The sequence below is a fragment of the Drosophila subpulchrella genome, chromosome X (genome assembly GCF_014743375.2).
Source record: "Drosophila subpulchrella strain 33 F10 #4 breed RU33 chromosome X, RU_Dsub_v1.1 Primary Assembly, whole genome shotgun sequence".
NCBI lineage: Eukaryota > Metazoa > Arthropoda > Insecta > Diptera > Drosophilidae > Drosophila > Drosophila subpulchrella.
Genome location: NC_050613.1, coordinates 27152669 through 27172717, shown reverse-complemented (window position 1 = coordinate 27172717; position 20049 = coordinate 27152669). Strand labels below are relative to the sequence as shown.

At 38.8% G+C, this 20049-nt stretch overlaps 3 protein-coding genes across 7 annotated transcripts in view; all 3 read left to right on the top strand.

The window, feature by feature from the left end:
- The first annotated feature begins 140 nt into the window (after positions 1–140).
- Positions 141–3022, top strand: LOC119556635. 2 transcript variants are annotated; one of them, XM_037868962.1, is made up of 2 exons: positions 141–389; positions 440–3021. In XM_037868962.1, the coding sequence occupies exons 1-2, from the start codon at positions 218–220 to the stop codon at positions 2929–2931; spliced, it is 2664 nt and encodes an 887-aa protein (XP_037724890.1). In that variant the 5' UTR covers positions 141–217; the 3' UTR covers positions 2932–3021. The 2 variants fall into 2 exon arrangements, with proteins under 2 accessions (XP_037724890.1, XP_037724891.1); XM_037868963.1 differs by having other exon boundaries at positions 339–389; positions 445–3022.
- A 2078-nt stretch (positions 3023–5100) lies between these two features.
- On the top strand, positions 5101–6446 carry LOC119557898 (angiopoietin-related protein 7-like). Its single transcript, XM_037870904.1, has 2 exons — positions 5101–6197; positions 6257–6446. The coding sequence occupies exons 1-2, from the start codon at positions 5125–5127 to the stop codon at positions 6393–6395; spliced, it is 1212 nt and encodes a 403-aa protein (XP_037726832.1). The 5' UTR covers positions 5101–5124; the 3' UTR covers positions 6396–6446.
- A 1841-nt stretch (positions 6447–8287) lies between these two features.
- LOC119557433 (innexin shaking-B) overlaps positions 8288–20049 on the top strand; it is a 164651-nt gene continuing 152889 nt past the window's right edge. Inside the window, exons 1-3 of one of the 4 annotated variants that reach the window (XM_037870185.1) lie at positions 8288–8393; positions 12172–12472; positions 18515–19102. The gene's annotated coding sequence lies outside the window, so the exon portion shown is untranslated. Of the gene's footprint in view, positions 8394–10680; positions 10708–12171; positions 12473–18514; positions 19103–20049 lie in introns of those variants that run through there. The other 3 variants (XM_037870189.1, XM_037870188.1, XM_037870187.1) reach the window with 3 other exon arrangements.

Below are 20049 nucleotides of genomic sequence, written 5' to 3'. Positions count from 1 at the left end.
TTTGGGTTTTCAGCGAATTAAAAGCGCTGTTCGTCGAACCTAATGAGAATATTCACTTAGAAGTACCCAGTACAGTAAATATAATAATCAACAAGAAACCTTTCAAATCGTATAGCCTTATTTTAATCCTTCAGATGGCAGGCAGTTTTTGCTTGATCTATATGAAAATCCGGTCAAATTTCAAGTTTCAAAAAATAAATAAATTAGTTAGAAGGAAATGGGTAAGAAGTTTTGCTATTTGGAGCTGAGGACAGCAAATCAGGCAGAACCGCGCATCGAAAATAAAAGGAGTTGCCGCCTGGGAACTCGGAATTGCCCATTGGAGAAGGATCAGGATGCCAGGGAGGAGAAAGATGAGGGCGATGAGCCCATTGCAAGTCCACCACAGAGTATGTTTTCTTGGTAATTAATACATATTTTATTTGAACATTTATCTTAGTAAAGGGAGTTCTGGATAACATGGCCACGGGCTACTTGAGATTGGTCCATCAAATCCAGGCTCATCTCAGTCCTTCACCGCCTGTCCTAATCCAGGTTGAAGAAAAACGTGAGGTGGGTGGAGAGATTCCCAAGAGTCCAGTGATCGAAGATGAAATCTCGCAGTCTTCAGAGGATGGCACTCAACCGAGAATTGGCTTTGTGGACCTATTTCGGCGCAGTCTTCAATTCGAGTGCTTGGGTATTCCCCTAACTCCCTTGGAACTGTTCTCTATGGAAGCTCAGAAGACTAAAGAACCGAAAGGGAGAATCCTAGGTGGTTTTCGAACTGGCACTGAAGAGGGGAAACCAGCAACAACATCACAAGGAGGGTCTTGTAAAGGGATGGAATGGGCTTCTAAAGAAAATCCATCTTTAAAATATGATTGTCCTTCAACCGAAACTAGAAACTGTTTGTTTTCAGAAATAAACCCAACTCCGAAGGCAATTGGAAACATTCAAAATGAAAGTGACCATTTGGAATCGGGAGAGGATGATGAAGCTTTCTTGAATGATGAAATTTATAATCAGATTTCAACTATTGAGCTGGCTCAGTATGCGCCCAAGTTTCGGAGTCGATTTCTAGGAAATTTTCCCCATGCAAACCTGACCAAAGAATTACCAAAGAGAAGTTCTTCCCAAAATCTAGCTCACTTTCCTTTTTCATATTCTGCTCTTAGCGCCTTTGGATTACCAACTAAAAATTCAGTTGCTCATTTACCATCCCAAGATTCCGTTCAACTTTCGGACCAATCTCAAGATTCTAATCCGATAAAAACTCGACGGTGTTCCAAATTCCCTGTTCAAAGTTCTAGCAAAATTCTAGGGAAACCAAACAAAGTTCCGAAGAAACTTCAACCTAGATGTGGTTTTCAAGGTGGAAACAAGAAGAGTTCAATACCAGAAAATTATAAAATCTCTAACTGCAGTGAAATGCCAAAAAATACATGTGAAATGAATTTTAGGGACTCGAACGAGCCCAGTTGTTCGTCGAAATCTTTTCCACCCAAGAAGAAGGCCATAAATACAAAGGTCAATGTATCCAAGATGTGTTTAAACTCACGATGGTTGCCTTGTGGGCCGGAGGGTAAGCATCATCGACCAGATCCCTGCCATAGCTGTCCCATCCATGGAACCTCAAGATCTAAAGGTGTACCCATGGAGACCCTATTGGCGCCCAGAAATCTTAAAGATTGTCATAGCAGTGGCAGTGAGGCCATCCAGAACGATAATCATCTAATAGGTTTTAAGGGTAGAAAAACCCCGGATCCCGTGAAGAGTTCCTCATTGGAGGTATTCGACAAACGCCTGAAAGCCCTGCTGAAAAGTGAGCCCACTAAGTCGTGCCTAAAGAAGCCTGCCGATCCAGTCGATGATCCCAATCCCGATCCTGATGATACCGAGCAACTGGTTCCCCTGCACTCCAACGATACCTTCACGGAAGTCTGGATAAACACCGAGTTGGGCAGGGGTCATCTGGATCATCAAAAGCAGTGCCTCGGCGGACTCTACGGTCAGGCGGATAAGCTGAAGTATCAGCCCTTGGATCGACTGTATGCCGGCTGTGCGGGCTTGCCGCTTTTCAAGAAGTCGGATGAAACGCTGGCGAGAACACAGTACTTTGTGACCGAGTTCGATAAGCAGAGTCGAGCGGAAAGGATGCAGGATATCAAATTGCGAATGGGTCAGGTGCGATGGCTGCAGGCCACCTCGGATCGGGAATATAGAAAGCACTTCGCGGACCATAAGATGGGCTTCAAGCCGGTCCTGAGCAACTCGGTGAAGTATGTGTGCCCGTCGAACAACTGTGAGTGTCCCACCGTGATGAATGCCACTCTGTTGGGACACTTTTTGTCCCAGCACCTGGATGAATCGGGCATTGAGCTGCGTGAGATCTTCAAGGATCAGCGTGTGCTAATGGTCTTCAGTCCCAAGGATTTTGATCTTGGCCAGAACACCTGCGTGTCGGTGATCGTCTATGGGGGGGTTAGGGGTAAGCCCTGCACCCTGCCCGCCGCCAGATTTATGCCCACCCGGAACAAGGAGTTGCCGGAACCCTACCAGCACTTTGACAACCACCTGCCCCTCTTCGTGATGATCTGCAGGAATCGGCTGAGCAGCCTCGAGGGCCGGGGTAGAAGGGTGCGGTTCGAGGGACTCGACGACGAGGATGTCCTCGCCCTGTGGATGGTCAGCATGGATCTGCCACGTCCCGTTCATGTGGTGATGACGGTGATCAACCGGCGACTGGACATCACCAGGAGCTCGATCATGAAGGTCCGGGGACTCCACAAGTCGCACAATTGCCTCGACTTTATGCCACACAGCCAGCAGTACATGCGACTCAACGATCACGATCTGCGTGTCCTGACCAACGACCATACGGAACCCGTCTATATGGAGATCGCTGTGAAGGAGTACGGCGGTATTTTTCCCTGCCACTTAGCACACTGAACAAGTAACCCATTCTCCCAATGATTTTGTAAAATTTCAGTGGTGACCTCTGCAATATTTTTTTAAAATTTTCGTCTAGCCAATAAAATTAAATAATATTACGATATTTAACTGGTGTTCAAGAACTTTTCTTTAACATTGTTTGCAGCTATTGAGTCCAAATCTACCAATAATCTTCCCTCTTCCGTTGCTGTTACTCAATCATATATATTTTACTAGCTGGACAAACAAACACTAATTTTATTCCGCTTACCGGAATGCTTATCAGTTGGGAACACATTCAATCACTCGACTAACGATCCGTAGGGCTAAGCCGAAATCGTTTCCGAATCACTATCTTATCGGTGCTGCGTACCTTCAACAGTAGATCACAACAAAGTTGACTTCGGTGAGTGGTTTTCTTTTATTCAATGTTGAGTTTGAAATTTCGAGTGATTTTACCCTAACGAATGACTTCATTTTGTTATATTTTTTAGGTATTTAACCTAGGTCCTAAAATCAAGGCCATTTTGAAAAAACAAAAAAACATTTAAAAAAACAAATATATTTCTTTATAATTTTTATGATTAGTCGAACTTAAAATTAAATCAATCTGTATAATACAAATATATCCTTTTTAATAATAAACAATAAAGGAAGTTAACTTCGGCATGCCGAAGTTTGTATACCCTTGCAGTTATAATAATTAAATTTAATACCAAATTCTTAAAAATTAACAAAATTATATTCCCAATGGTATAAGATAATATGTCAAAAAACACCGAAGCTATAATTTGTTTCATATTATTTTCCCACCAATTTTCCGATCGTTCCTATGGCTGCTATATGATATAGTAGTCCGATTTTAATAAAATTAAATTCGAAATTCAGAACTAATTAAAAAATGCCATTTCCAAGCGTAGGAGGTTATATGTTAAAATACACCGAAGCTATAATTTGTTTCATATTATTTTCCCACCAATTTTGCAATCGTTCCTATGACAGCTATATGATATAGTCGTCCGATTTTGATAAAATTTAATTTGAAATTCAAAACTAGTTAAAAAATGTTATTTCCAAGCTTAGAAGGTTATATGTTAAAAAAGACCAAAGATATAATTTTTTAAAATTTTTTTTCCGATTATTCCTATGGGAGCTATAAGATATAGTTTTCCGATCCGGCTTGTTCCGCCTTATAGACTACCTGCAAAAGATATAAGACTTTTGGGAAAGTTTCAGTCCAATAGCTTTAAAACTGAGAGACTAGTTTTGGCTAGATCGACTCATCTAGTCATGCTGATCAAGAATATATATACTTTATGGGGTCGGAAACGTCTCCTTTACTGCGTTGCAAGCTTCTGACTGAAATCATAATACCCTCTGCAAGGGTATAATGAAATGAATCATATATATATAGTGTACATTAAGGTATTTCACGCTAACATTTCAAAGGAGTCGGCTGAGTAGTTTTATCTCATATTTTAAGGGCTTATTTAAATAATTCATTTTTATAGAACTCCAAGAAAAGATTGCAACACCTGTATATATCAACACGAATTCCAATCGCCCTCAGAAAACAAGGCAATATATATTTAAAACGCTTTGTTGTTTAAAACCAATGTGAAAATCCTAGAGATTATTTGCACACATTGGAGGAAAAGGGGCAAAGGTTAAAACAAGTTTTACTGCAAAAGCTTTGAAAAATTCCAAAAATTGAAAAGATGATAACGTTTGCAGTCATCGGCTGATCGCAGCTTAGAAACTCATGGTATTATTCTATGCTTATGAATCATACCTATGTCAGGTTATCGTTCCGAAAAAGCGCCGATCTGCCTATAAAGGCTGCACAAATGGCCTGTGCTGAGATCAGTATAAAGTTGGCGGTTTATCTAAATAATTCATTTTTATAGATCTCCAAGAAAAGATTGCAATACATGTATATATCAACACGAATTCCAATCGCTCTTAGAAAATAAGGCAATACATATTTGAAATGTAATTTTTACTGCAAAAGCTTTGAAAAATTCCAAAAATTGAAAACATGATAACGTTTGCAGTCATCGGCTGATCGCAGCTTAGAAACTCATGGTATTATTCTATGCTTATGAATCATACCTATGTCAGCTTATCGTTCCGAAAAAGCGCCGATCTGCCTATATAAGCCGCACAAATGGCCTGTGCTGAGATTAGTTTAAAGTTGGCGGATCCAGCAAAATGAAATCGTACTTCACGTTTTTTCTGTCGTTTTGGCTTTTAAATGAGCTTTCTGCCACGGGAGCCCCATTTACGGAAATAGATTCGGGTCAGTTAACGGAAAATCAGTGCAACGGATATTGTTTTTCTATTCTGAAGCCCGTTCTCTACCGCAATGGGCAACTTGAGGAATCAGCAACAAAGAACGAAGAACTTCAGAATTTAAAAAACCAAGTAGAAAAACTAATAGATGCGCAAACTAGAGAATTCAATTATCAACGTGAAATGATCAAGACATTGACAGGAAGTATCCAAAGTCTGCAGGGTGAAATAAAAAACAGAGACTCTCAGATCAGTGGTCAAATTGAACAACTGAAAATCCAAATTAAAGGCATTACAAAGCAGAATAATGACGACAAAGTAAAATCTCTGACCGAAACTTTAAAAGATTTGGAAAGCAGGCTAGAAATCATGGGTTCTCAAATCAATAATCAAACTGCGTTGATAAAAGCTAAAAATGCCGAGGTAGTGAATTTAACATTCAACAACAAATTGTGTACGGAATCCATGAGCAAAATAACCGATGATCTATTGAAGTGCAATCGACAGGACTCCTGCCCCAGCGAAGGTCCTAGTGATATTTACAAAATCAACCTGAAGGAGATAGGTACATTCGAAGCTCCCTGCAGTTCAGATGGTTGGCTAACTATTCAAAAACGTTTTGACGGCTCCGAGAACTTCGATCGACCCTGGAAGGACTATAAGGAAGGATTCGGAAATATAAGAGGAGAGTTTTTTATCGGGCTTGAGAAACTGCATGTTATGACCCGGGAACGTCCTCACGAACTTTACATTAAACTTGGCAAGGTGGACGGATCCACAGGCTACGCTCATTATGATGAATTTAAGATTGGAAGTGAACTGGAGTCGTATGTGTTGTCGATAGGGACATATAATGGTACAGTCGGAGACTCTCTAGATGACCATAGGAACCAAAAGTTTACTACTTTTGACAGAAATAATAATAAATATAATTATTTCAATTGCCCTGGCGATGAATGGGGTGGTTGGTGGTATAAAGATTGTGCTCACAGGTAAAAAAATCAATTCACTAACAATTGATCCATATTAATATAATCACTTAAAATTACAGCAGGCTAAATGGAAAGTTTTATAAGGAGGGTCGGATCAGAGACAACAATAATGGAATTACTTGGGGTACCTGGCGTGACAACGATTGGACCTGCTCGCTTACCTTTGTGGAAATGATGATTAGGCCCAAAACGTTGTGAGCATTAAAAATATTGAATTGCGGAAAATATCAAATACCATTTTATTATTTATTTATTTATTTATTTATTTATTAAAGATCTTATTAAAGTTTACAAAACTAAAACTAACATAGGGGGTTGTAGTACTGGCTGCGGGGCCTTCGACTACGTAATTTTTAGTAAGTGACCATTTTATTATTTTTTGTAAATTTGTTTGTGTAAGGACAAAATTAATAAAGTTTGGATTCTATTTAATAAAATATTCTAAGAGTAAAATGTAAGAAAGCGTACAGGAAAACTACAAATTTATGTAACGATAGTAGTTTTTAATTTCAAATAAAATTTAACTATATAAAGCTCTTAGAAGTCTAATATGTTTTGTTTCAATAAATTACTGAAAAATAATATACAAAATAGTGTAAGCTTATATACCAATAGTATAAGCTAAGTTAAAAAGCACCGAAGCTATAATTTGTTTCATATTATTTTCCCACCAATTTTACGATCGTTCCTATGGCAGCTATATGATATAGTCGTCCGATTTTGATAAAATTTAATTCGAAATTCAAAACTAGTTAAAAAATGTTATTTCCAAGGTTATATTTCCGAGGTTAGATGTTAAAAAAGACCAAAGATATAATTTTCAAACATTTTTTTACCGATTATTCCTATGGGAGCTATAAGATATAGTTGTCCGATCCGGCTGGTTCCGACTTATATACTGCCTGCAAAAGATATAAGACTTTTGGGAAAGTTTCAGCCCGATAGGTTTAAAACTGAGAGACGGACAGACGGACATGGCAAGATCGATTCGTCTAGTCACTGCATTGCAAGCTTCTGACTGAAATCAGTATACCCTGTGCAATGGTATAAAATTATTATTTTTGTTTCAATGAACTTTATTTTATATTAAATATATTTAACAATAAACACCCTATTAGTTTTATTTAAACCATTTAATATCTCTTAATTTTGGTGATGAGCTTTTTATTTTCAGATCGCTTAAGGGCAGATGATCACTTTGCAGGGCTATTTAAACTTATCTCCCTAATTATCTGTGGCTTTCAAAAGCTTTTCCCTTAATCTCACTTAATGTTAACAGACTGTTAAGCTGACTGTCTCGCTCCCACCTTTCTCTCTCTCTCTCTCTCTCTTTCACAGAGGCATTTTCTCTCTCACTGCAGCAGCTGCAAGCTTCTGGTTTTATTTATTTTTTATTTGCCAGCCCAAAATGCTATTGAACTCACACGCACACAAACACACATACACGCACGCACACACTCACAGGCGCTCTCACACACACACACACACTCGTGCACGCAAATTTAAATATTTAAATTGCCAAAAATGGGTGTATTTAATATAATTCTAGAAAAGGGGGCATTAAAACTAAAATGATTTGGAGATAAATCGAAAATCGGGTGAATTATAAGGACCACCCAACCACCCACAGGACCACCGGGGACACGTGTCCTGAAAATCCAGACCTACATCAACAAAAGCAGAACCGAATCCCGATTCCCGGTTCCCGAAGCCGAAGCCGAAAAACTCGTAATGCGCCGCTGCAAAGCTGTGCCCCGGCCATCCCGACTGCCCCCCATGGAGCCCCATATCATTGCTCCCGTTTTTGTTACTGGTTTTCGGTCGGCCGACACCCCCCCGCCGCCCCGCACCACCATTCCAGGCGGGTTTTCTGGAAAATTGTGTCAAGCTGACGACACAATTTTCAAATCGCATGCCCGGAGTTTTGCACATTGCAGTTTTCCGGCTGCAATCGTCGGCGAAAATGCGGCGCTGCTGAGCGAATCGAGAGCGGGAAAATCGCAGTCAGAGAGCGCGCGAGAGAGAGAGAGCGAGAGAGAGAGTGGGAAAGTGCCGTTCTTTTGCCGGCATGCCACAGAAAATAATAACGGTACAGTAGCCCAACAGGAAGTGGTGCATTAACACGCGCCGCTTTTCACCTCGAAAATTCGTGCTAAAATCAACACAAAAAAGAAAAGTGGAAAACTTCGCGTAACAGTAAACAACAAAAATATTTTGGAGTGTTTGCCTTTGTTTGTGTGTGTGTGTGTGTGTGTGTGTGTGTCTGAGTGTGTGTGAGAGCTGTCCTGTGTGTGTGTGTGTGTGTGGAATGCGGCATTCGATTGCATCACCTAAATAAAGCAGAAACAACAACAAGAATTGCCTTTTGTGTTTTTTGTGAGTGTGCAGGTGTGTGTGTGTGTGTGTGTGGGAGAAAAACTCACGCCAATTTTTTGGTGCATATTTTAAACAATTTCGAACTTGATTTGGGAATTACCACCATTTTTTTTTACATTTTTTTCGGTGCTGCTGATTTGTTCGAATTTATTAAGCAACTAGAGCATTTAGCAGATGCAACATAAAAAAGAAAAGTAAGATGGTGTTTCAAGAAATACTTCCAGTAACCTTTAAAAATAAATAAGCAGCTTGACCTGTTCAGAATTTCACCTTTATATTTTTTAAGCCAAACGGAAATAGTCATGAGAGGTATTTTTTTTTTAAATTTAAAACGCTTAGTTAGGAGTCATTTTAAATTGACCAACATTTTATTTGAGTAAAAGAGGTTGAACCTTTTTTCAATATGAAAAATGCCTTAAACATTTTAAATTTCATTTAAACAAGGTTGAAAATATTATAATGTGTATATGGAAAATTCAATTAATATAAGACCTATTCCGATTATAATTGTGAGTTTAAAAACATTCCATAATGCCGATTCAAACCAATAATAGTTTGGTTGTTTATTTGCTTAATTTATAATAATTTATTAATGCATAAATCGAAGAAAGCTTAATAAAAAATGCTTAATTATTTTTAAAATTATAATCTGTTTGAAATGCGCCCATATAAATATGCAATATTTTTGTGAACCGCAAAAAAAGGCAAAAACCGGCTAGGCCAAAAACCCCACAAGGGGCGACAGAGCGAGCGAGAGGGGTGCAGCGGGCAGGTGGAGAGATGAAGAGAGAGAGAGAGAGGAGATGCTCGGCTCGGAAAACGTGAAAAGCACGTGCAGCACGAAAAGCGACGGAAAAGCGGCGAAAACTTTTTGGTGTGAATGCCTTCTGCACAGACACAAAATCGTGTTTTTTTTCGGCCAGCGTCGACGGCGACGTCGACTGCGCTGCCGGCGCTAACAGCGCTGCATCTGCAAGCGATCCCTGTCATTCGGCAAATGTTAACCGTGCCAGAATGTTAAAGTGCAGAATGTTAGCGGCCTGGCAGCTTTTCTAGATTCTGTTGCATACTCTCAGGAGTTCAGGACCTTCGAGGAGTAATGTGCTCGAAAAACATCGACAGACGAAGTTCTGAGCCCTTATTTACAACTGAGACACAACTAAAATATGCAAATGAATTGTTTGGAAAGTGTATACCTTGATAGCTTTAAAAATTTGTGTGAGTTTTAACCGTTATTAAATAGGTTTCACAAATTTTTAACGATTTCAAGAAACTGTTTTAAGCAGTTAACAAGCTCTAAGGGACGTTTTCATAAAAATTTGGCTTAGTTTAGCGAAAACGGTAGAAATAGAATAGAAAATAGAAATAGAAATAGAAATAGAAAATAGAAATAGAAAAAATATTTCTTTTGTGAAATTAGTTTCGAAATAAATAAAGAAAAACCCAGGAAATTGTTAGGAATACCACTCAGTAAGCCTATATCATTTCGAAAACTCTTTAAGGGGGTGACAACATAAAATGTGGTATTTTGTGTGCAAGAATTGTACTTTATTTCACCACTATTGTTAATTTGCTCTTACATTTTATTTTCCAAAAAAAGGAATTACTAAATTTCGGTTGTAATGTTTGTTCTGAGTTCCCTTGTTTCGGGGCTTTTTTTCCCCCACCTCCTCTCTGTCTTACTCTGGATGGTAAAAAATTAGCGCTTCAATGTAGGCAATTTGTCAATTACTGATGGCAATGCAGCAGACGCACAACACAACAACAAGACAAACAGCTGCAGCAGGAGCACGACTTTCTCTCGCGCGCCCCCCCTTCTCTCGCTCTCTCCCTTCGGAAAGCTCTGCTCTGACCGCAGGAGAGAGTGCGGCAGCGACGTCGGCAGCGGGACACGAAGGCGCTTCGGGACCCTTCGTGCCGCAGCCGAACATCCTGCTCTCCCGCTCCCACTCACGCGCTCTTACCGCAGTTGTCTGTCTGCCGCAAAACATCGGCTCCACTTCGGGCGGCGCTTCGGCTGCGCTGCCAACGTCGGCGGCGCCGTCGGCTTTTCGGCGGAATTTCGTTTTTCCGAATTTCCCTGCAGCAAAAACAGTTTGCATTTGTTTTTCCGCGTGTTCGCACACGTTCACGGGTCTGCGCTTAGATTTTGTCTTCTCAGATTCTCATATTCTCCACCTGCCACACATTCTCATTCTCCAAAACTCCCATTCTGCGGTTTTCTTTTTTGGCAGCCGAAACACCGTTATTGCACCGCGTGTGTGTGGTTGTGTGTGTGCGAAGGATTCAAAAACTACGCTTGGGACTAAACATTTTTAGGTTATTTTTGAGTTCCTTTAAGGATTCCTGACCAATCTTACGAATTGCGAAAGTGATTTTTGATTTCCAAAGCATTTAGTTTAGGTTTAAACACGATTTTTGATGTCTAAATAGTAATATTTCCGTTGGGAAAATTAGAAGTATTTTTTTTAGTTTTTAAAGTTTGTGAAAGTGCCTAAAAAATGGGGGGCTTTAACGAGGTTTGAACAAATTTGGAAGTTTTTTGTCTGAAAATTTATTTAGATGACTCTTGCTATCAACGGTGATTCCGATATTTTAAACGAACATTTTTAAAGTAAAATAGCTTTTCCCGGTATCCAAAATGCAAGTGAAGAATATCGAAATAAGAATTTAAGAACATTTCTTTTAATTACCGGTTGACCTCGAGCCGGCTAAAAATGATCTTCTCAATGCTATAATTAATAACATAACCAAGTTTTAAATCTAAAGGCAAAGTAAGCCAGGTCTAAAAAGTTTAGCTTAAATACTTTTTGTGTCAAACTGTAGTTTTGGGAACTGGAATTGTTTGTGAAAAAAGTTTTCAAGGAGGAGAAGGACTATTGTTTGTTAACTTTTCAAAACTTTAATATATTTTTGAGACATAGTGTCTTTGAAATATTTTTATAAGATAGAATTCCGTTAAAAGATGAAAACAAAAAATCATTTTCGATATTTTAGGCGCAAAAGTTTTAAAAAACATATTTTCGAAAATTGGCAAGATTAGAGTCAGAGCAGCTTGGAGAGAACCGAAACTCTCCAAAGGTTGCAACTCCGCAGCTCTGCGACTCTCTCGCTGCCGGCGCCGCGGCCGCGGTCAGCATCGACTGCGACAGCGGGCCGAGCAGAGCTGGAACCGAAACAAGCAGTCGCAGTCGCAGCGGCAGCGGCAGCGGCAGAAGCAGAAGAAGAAAAGTCGAGGAGTCGTGTCGAGATCGAAGCGCCGAACGGAACGGAACGGAACGAACTGAGCTGAACGGAAGTGCAGTGCAAAGCGGAAACGGAAGCTGGAGCAGTATTCCCACTTAGTGCTTGGCACGCACACACGCCAATTCGCACACGCACACACACACACACACACACGCTCTAGGCCGAACTCGCACGCACACACACACGTGCGTTAATAATTTATTTTAAACTTAACCACGCGTGCAAGCGATCGAATTTTTTTTGCAAATTTTTTTAACGTGCTCTCTTTCTATATATACATCTAAAAATACGAATTATAAAAACCAAATATATAATGAATATAATATAAAAAAACAACAACAACCTACAACAGCAGCGAGAACAACAACGTGCGGTGTTGTGAGCTTGCCGCATCAAATCAAATGAAAGTCCAACCGCAAAGTAAAGCCAAGAGAAAGTCGACAAAAGTGGCAATATGCAGTGCGTGTGCATAGAAAAACCAGATATACAGCGGCCACAGGGTAAAGTACTTTGGACAAGTGAAAAATCCCCCAAACGCCAGTGAAAATCGAAGGAAAAACCAACACAGCATACGCAGAGAAAATCGCTGGAAAAACGGACAAAATGTTTGGCAGCCAAAGTGGCTGCCTTTGAGGCTGAGTGAGTGGCTCAAGGTGTGTGATCTATTTAACATATATCTATATATATATCTACTATCTGTCCAAAGATCGAACATAATACACCCCCTGATTTTTTTTGTGTATTTTTCTTGCGTTTTTTATGAGCTGAGTCCGCTGATTTGTGGCAAATTTTTTGGCCGAACACTTCCGCTTTTGGATACACGTGCTGAATGAAAATCGAAGAATTTTTCATATAAATAAATATTAAGGCAACGATATTTTTTCTCTAACTTAGCCACGGCAAATAATTCAAATAATGGAATTCCACCGCCGTGATTAACAATCGCAAAGTGCGAATGAGGAAGGCATTTATTTAAAATCTCCAATTGTTTATCTGTTGTTTAATAATAGCAAGTGATATGCCCGAAATACTTAAGAAACCATTGCTCATCGTACACATATTCCATTGGTTTTCATTGTTATGGCTGGATTTTATTGAGTAATTCCTTGTTGCTTGTTCAACAACATTATAATATTGTTATAACATTTTGAAGCATTTTTGGCCTTTACCTTCTTGTCATTAGTGAATTTACCTCTTTATAATTAAGAAAAATTGTTTCAATAATATACAATTACAATTAATACAAAAACATTTGAAAAATGTTATAAAATTCTACTTTAAAACTATTCCCTCTTATAAAAATCTCTTTTACAATCCAGCAAGTTTATAAACAATCTCTGCCGTCAGCTGCCGCCGCTAGACAAACATAAACAAAACCAAAAAACATTTGAGCGAAACGGGGAAAAGTTACAATATTTTCTAAAATAAATGCCGAGTTGATTTGATGGTTTGTTCATGTCTTTCGGCATCTTTGTCTGGCCATCGCTCATTGAGAACCCAGCGAACCGCAGCGGGAAAAACATCTCTCGCGATCTCGACGGGCTTTTCATAACGGTCTATTAATAATTTGATGCATCGCTGTCTCTCGCTGGTTCTTCCCAGTGTCCAGATCGCTCTTAGGCCAACTTTAGAGGGCTTTGGGCCTTTGATATACGAGTGTTTCGACTTTTACTGCGAATTGGACACATTCTTTTATCTCTGTGGGCCAAATTTTGCAATATCAGTGTGGCATTAAATTAAGAAAATTCCTAAAAGATTTATTATGTTGATCAAAGCGAAATTTCCAAATAGTTTAACAACCATTTTCAAAAGCAATAAAAGGTAATCTCAGAAAAACATAGATATCACAATGTTATAAAATGCTTTAAGAACTTAAAAACTAATATAATTTAGAACCTTTGAATGAGTTTAAACAAAATCAGTGATACATTTTTAACACATTACGTTTAATACTGTATGGTTTTTCGTTATAATTTATTCCATTGGTTGAACACAAGTGCACAAATCCATTCACTGGGAAAAATAATTGCCAATCCAGCCCCAAACATATTTTCGTTATATTTAAAAACATGATTTCACATTTTATTTGTTCAATTCGTTTATATTAAAAACAATGCTGTCACATCCATTAATGCTCAATCGTAAAATTATTCAGAGCCTCGCAAAGAAATGGCCACTTGGCTTCCTCCATCGCAAATAATTATTGTCAGAGGCTTTCCCCCTTCGTTTTTCATTTCCATGCAGATATGTTTCGAAATTGGTTCCGCACATTTTGCCACATTAAATCATCAAAATGGGGGAAAAAGCAGTCACATCAAAATGGCCACAAAAAATTAATGCAAATGTTGGCGCTTTCGCATTTAATATGCAGATATAACAAAAAACGGTTGATAGGGTAAAAAAAACACAGGCAGAGCAAAGTTGAAATGAAAAAAACAATTGGAATAATTGTGCAATATAATGACATATGAAATTTCATTTCAATTTTGTTTTTGCGTCTTTTTATTTATTTATGTAAGCAGAAACACCAGCGCAGAGGAAATCATGTCCATAAACTGAAAATTGCCATGCAAGTACGAAAAAAAAGAACCAGTCGCCCACGAAATGGACAACAAAGGCAGAAGAACAAATAAAACAAATATTTTAAAAACGACGAACAACTAAATGGACGAAAAATATTATAAATAAATTAAAATGAAATAAATTTACTGGCAGCCAGCATCATCAATTGGTCAAGCGAGCAGAAGAAAAATTGTCAGAATCGTAATCAAAATTTTCCGGTAAAGGGAAATCAGGGGTATTCTTGTTGAACTGTTTATTATATATTTATTTTTGGCAAATGTTAATGGTTTCAAGTTTAGTCTTTTTCTTATATTGCTGTAGAAATATGAGTTAACACCCTAGCAAATATATTTTACAGTTATGTGAAGAATACAAGATTACTTAAGGATAATACTCCATTAGATATTTTTAAAACTTAACTTTAAATATAGTTCCATACGATTGTCTGCTCTTAGTTTTGCAACTAAATTTTTTTGATAATGAATCTCAGGAATATTTTTATAGTAAGTGTTGGTATCAATAGGTCGACTTTTCGTGATAGATTTAAGTTCAATTGTTGTCATTCCTCGCCTGACCTAATTTACGAGCGGGGAAACGGAAACAAAATTGCAGGACGAAAAAATCAGATGGCAGGATAATAAGCGAAAAGAAGAACGTGTCGCATATTTGTCGCTATATGTTATCTGTTTTTTGTGTGGTTTAAGCCTGGTAGAAGTCCATATAGGAGCACACTGCATAATGGCAAATAATGCGGACTGAAAACAAAAGTGACTTCCTTTATTGTCGTCTCGACATATCCCTCCATTGTTGATCTGGATTTGAGCAGCGGATTTGTGCTCGGGATTGTTGATTCTGGGTTTTGAGTTTTGGGTTTTGGGTTTTGGGTTTTCGGGTCCTGCGCCTGGCCTCATTTGTCCCAGTTTAAATGGTCTTTAGGTCGCGCATTAAACCATTGCAAAATGCTGCATACTTATATGAACATAGCCCCTCTCTCTCGCTCTCTCTCTCTCTTTCTTGCCTTCTATGTATTGGTGAGTATCTGTGTGTGTGGGTCTTCCTTGGTGTTTGTATTTATTTGTTTGCTGTTGGCTTTGATTTGGTTTCTGGCCTGGCCTGCTATCGCCATCAAATCAGGCACACAAACATAATTGTCTATGTGTTGCCGTGTGTGTGTGACTGTGTCTGTGTGTGCCAGGATCTTCGCTGGCTGTGTTGGTGAGTATCTGTGTTGCAGTGTAAATAGCAATTACAGGCCAACTACCCGCGACCCCCCTTCACATCCTTCGCTCAATGTGTTAGGGTAAATATACATAATCAAGCGAATGCCCCCAAAAACGAAAATGCAATGAGGCAGCGCACAAAAACAACAAAAGCACTATTTTTACACTAGCCAAACAACAACACCAGCTGGGGTGCACTTGGAAAAAATTATATGACCCTTCAATGGCTGACCAACCAAATAGTTAATTGGGTCAAACATAAATATGTTTTAATGGAAATTTTCAAATGTTATAGATTCTGACCTATCACTTTAATAACTTTCTATCTTTAAGAACTAATATTCGATTTTTTAATGATGTTTTCGGCAGAAATATTACTTCAGAAACAAAAGCAAGTGACCATTATTTTTTTTGATAATATTTTATCAGTAACTTTGTTTATTAGAACCCAGATAAAGGGAACTACTCTTAGATTATTTTAGTGAAGCTGTGGAATTTTATGGAACTTTCAGGCAAAAGCAATTGATCATAATTTGTTCATAATATTTAATAAATAATTTGGCTTACTAGAACCCTGATAAAGGGACTACTTTTTCTTCCGTGGAAGCCAACAGCAACAATGTTGCACTTAAGCCTCGCCTGCGCCCATAAGTATGCTTCGATAAGTGTGAAAGTGCGTGCCTCGTGATGACGATGAATAGCGGGGAAAACTGGGTGGCCAAAGAGGAGAGTACATAACGATGCACTAACTTAGTTAAAGTGCTTGAATGAAGATGAAAAATTGTCTAGCTAAAAATAGACTACCCAACGTAGATACACACTTATGTATAAAGGGAGCGTAGAGCTAATGGTTGTAAAAAACACCAAAGTATAGATTAAGGGCAGTAAATAGTTGACATAATGGTTTTACAATCGTAAAGTATTGTACTAACTGAATATTACTTGATATACCATATAAACTGTTGCAAGATATAAGTCAAAGAAAGAAGTGACATACTTTTCCATCATTTTTTATAAACCATCTGCTTTAAGTAAATCCCCAAATTGAAATCCTCTCCATTTTCACCCGGAAATTTCACCCGGCTAAAACCGCGTAAAAGGGTCGCGCAAATGGGGTTGCTTCCCCTGTCCGGACCCATATGCAAATTGGTAAAACTAACTAAATCAGACAAGTAAAAACACCAAATTTAATTACATAGTTTGCCAGCCAGCGAAGGGCCCTTCTCCCTTCTTCCCTGCGCCAAACGAGACATGGACAGACGGCGCATTACACAATATTTATTTAATGGCATGCCTTTTCATACATAGAACCGCCGCCAATTTATGTCGCCCAGAGTTCTTCTCCACCAGAGAACCAGAGAACCAAAGAACCGTAGAACCGTAGAAGCAAACAGCTACAAAGCCTCAAACCCACCCTCTGAACTCCGCCCTGTGACCGAGATTCGGAGCTGGCGATGACGACGATGGCAGGCCGGAGCCCCAGCCCCTTGTTGGCCGAGAAGAAGTTCGACTTTTGGCTTTGTCTTGAAAACGAAAGCAGCCCGGAAATGTTTGTGCTGGCCTCATCGTATATAGTAGCTACTTAACTGTACTAGACCGTATATCAAACGCTGGGGAATGGGAATGATGGGCGAAATGGCAGTGGAAGGCGCGATGTGTGCATATATTATGCAGTCACCTTGTCGATGGGGCCGCAACACGTGAAAAATCTGGATCGCCTTAGCGGAAATTCAAGAAATATAAAATAAATTAAATGTGCTAAATCTTAAGCTGTTTCTGCCAGAAGTATGTCCACACTACACAACTCAGTTTCTGCAAGAAGTATGGCCACACCACACAACTCAGTTTCTGCAAGAAGTACACACCACACAACTCTGTTTGAAGTGACCAAATTGGTGATTTTGTGGAGCTATATATATATATTTAAAGAGTCGAACTCGTTTTTCTCCCAGTGATCCTTCTCAATTTGCAGATACTTGCTTTCTTTTCTCTACCGCTCCTTTTGCGCTATCTCTTACCAACTTTCCGCTGGCCTTTTTGCAGTTTCGCTTTAAGTTGGCTTTAATCACGGCCCGCATATGCATATGGCTATGTGCAGTGGCACATAGATACGGCCATATGCATATGACTTATACATATATATATATATGTATCTATATATATTCGTCTGACAAGCCCGCTTTTCCACTTCTCCGCCACTCTTCTGTCTCAATAACTTTGGGCTCTGCATTTTCGTTACGTTTCGTATGCAATTTTCGCATTTGTCTATCTCGCTCGCACGCCGGATGGGCGGGAAAATGGGGCTGTGGATGGGTGGGTGCCACGCCCCTTTGCTCGCTTGTTAAATAGCATCCAAAGTTGCCGTTGCTGTTGTTGTTGCTGTTGTCGATGGTACGTGTTGGGAATGTAGGACATTGTTATGCAGGCAGGCGGCACAAAGGAGCAGCAAATGAGTGCGACAGAGACGGAACCAGCAGGGGCGGTATGGGGCCAAAAAAAAAATATTTTAAAAAAGAGGAGAAAAGGGGGAGTGGCAGGAGTAGGCCAGCCGCATGGCACGAAATGTGCAACACAAAAGTTTTCGTCATTATTGGCTTATGAGGTGAAATTTATTGCAGCATAATTCAATGGAAAACGCCAACGTTCGCGCCCTCTCTCTTTCGCACCCTGCCTGCTGTCTCTTTCACTGTCTTTGGGTCAAGAAGAAGAAAATAAAGCGAAAAAATAAAGGAGTTTCCACCATAACACCTACTGAACTGGATGGAAAACGAAGAATTATTTTGATGTATTCAGCTTTAACATATAAAGTTCCAATTAAATACAGCTTTTCATTTTTCCGATGATATCTTTACCTTTCGATTACCTTTTTCGATACCTACTTACTTACTGTTCTATACCATTTTCTCATTTCAGCACGAAGACCTTTTTTAAGACTAGAAAGCCTAAAGAAACTAAAGAAAAACTTCGAAATATTACGAGAATCTTCTTATATTTGAAATATTTTCAAATTCAAATTTAAATAACTTTATTCTTAATAAACTAATTGATAATTAATTACATAATAGTAAACAAAGCTCAAATAGACTGAAATAGAGTCCAAATATATTACGAAAGTAAAATGCAATTAATTCAACATATCATATAAATTAATTAGAACAAATTGCATTTAAGTTATTAACAAAAACCAAAACAAGCGTATAATAATTACACAAATCGAAGGGCAGGAAAACCAATGAACAAAAGTCAAAAAATAAACACGGAAAAAAGGCGAGAATTAAGTGAACCAAAATAAAAAAGAGATCAAAGTGCGAAAAGTGTGTGGTGGCTCCATCGCGAAGAACCAGTAACCCATATAATACTGTATAATTCAATTTCTTTCAAACTCGCCGTTTAGTTCGCGTTCCAATTAAACTCAATAAATTTTCATTTTAAATCCAACAGCCAGAAGAACGGCGACACAAATGGATCATCAATCGTAGAGGCAGCCGAAAGGAAATCAAGGTAAGTACACTGAAATTCCCGAAAGATCTGCGGGATTATCTGTAGTAATTTTCCGGAATTTAAGATATGCATAGGGGCATGGATTGGAAATCTGGAAAATGTGCGAGAGGTCATGGCATTGCCCGCTATCTTGCCTCTCGCTCGTTTTATTTTCAACAAGTGCCTGTGCCCCTTAGTTTCTATTCTTGGACAAATGAATTTTCTTTTTTTTTCTGGTCTCTGGTCTCTCCATTCAAATTGTCTTTATTTATTTGTTGTTGCCGGCCGTTTGTTTGTTTGGCTCCTTGTGAAAAATGATTTCTTAATGAGTCGCAACTGTGCGGTAGATTGAACAGAAAGAGGCCCCCGAAAAAAGATTTTCGAAATAGATTGGCATAGATCATCGTGGGTATTACGCTGACTAATGGGTGTCTAATGACTGGAAGAAGTGAAAAGTGCCTGGTGAAGTTGAGAACGGCTGAGATTTGAACAAAGTTTCCGAGTAACTGGAGGGAAAAACAAAAATTAAGTAGAAGTAACTTTTAGAACACTAATTAAATTAAAAAAAATATTAATGTTAAGGCTGCTAGGGAATATAAATGATTAAAGAAATAAAAAATCGTTCCTAAAATAAAGCTCTTTACTATTTTTCCTGTTATCGTCAAAAAATCGGTAAAAATGCCAGTTGCAGCTGTGAAAGCAGAAAGTAGAAAATAGCTGAGCCCACGTTGAGTTCTTTTTTGGGGAAATATAAGTGAAAAATCAAATATTTTCCCACATACCGAAAAGCACACGGCGCTTCATTAACATCATTCCACTTTCGTAACTCAATTTGGGAGCTGAAAATTCGTGGCACATGTGCGGCAGCTCAGGAAACAAGCTAATTCCAGAATCAGAGTCAGAATCGAACATATCTATATATATATAGATATATATATATGTGTGCGGAAAATCGCTGACGAAGCCAA

Excerpts from the sequence above, each read along its gene's own strand:
- LOC119556635 (XM_037868962.1), top strand. The coding sequence starts at position 218 with ATGGGTAAGAAGTTTTGCTATTTGGAGCTGAGGACAGCAAATCAGGCA. Across the intron at positions 390-439 it reads CATTGCAAGTCCACCACAGA|TAAAGGGAGTTCTGGATAAC; the intron begins GTATGTTTTCTT and ends CATTTATCTTAG.
- LOC119557898 (XM_037870904.1), top strand. The coding sequence starts at position 5,125 with ATGAAATCGTACTTCACGTTTTTTCTGTCGTTTTGGCTTTTAAATGAG. Across the intron at positions 6,198-6,256 it reads TATAAAGATTGTGCTCACAG|CAGGCTAAATGGAAAGTTTT; the intron begins GTAAAAAAATCA and ends TTAAAATTACAG.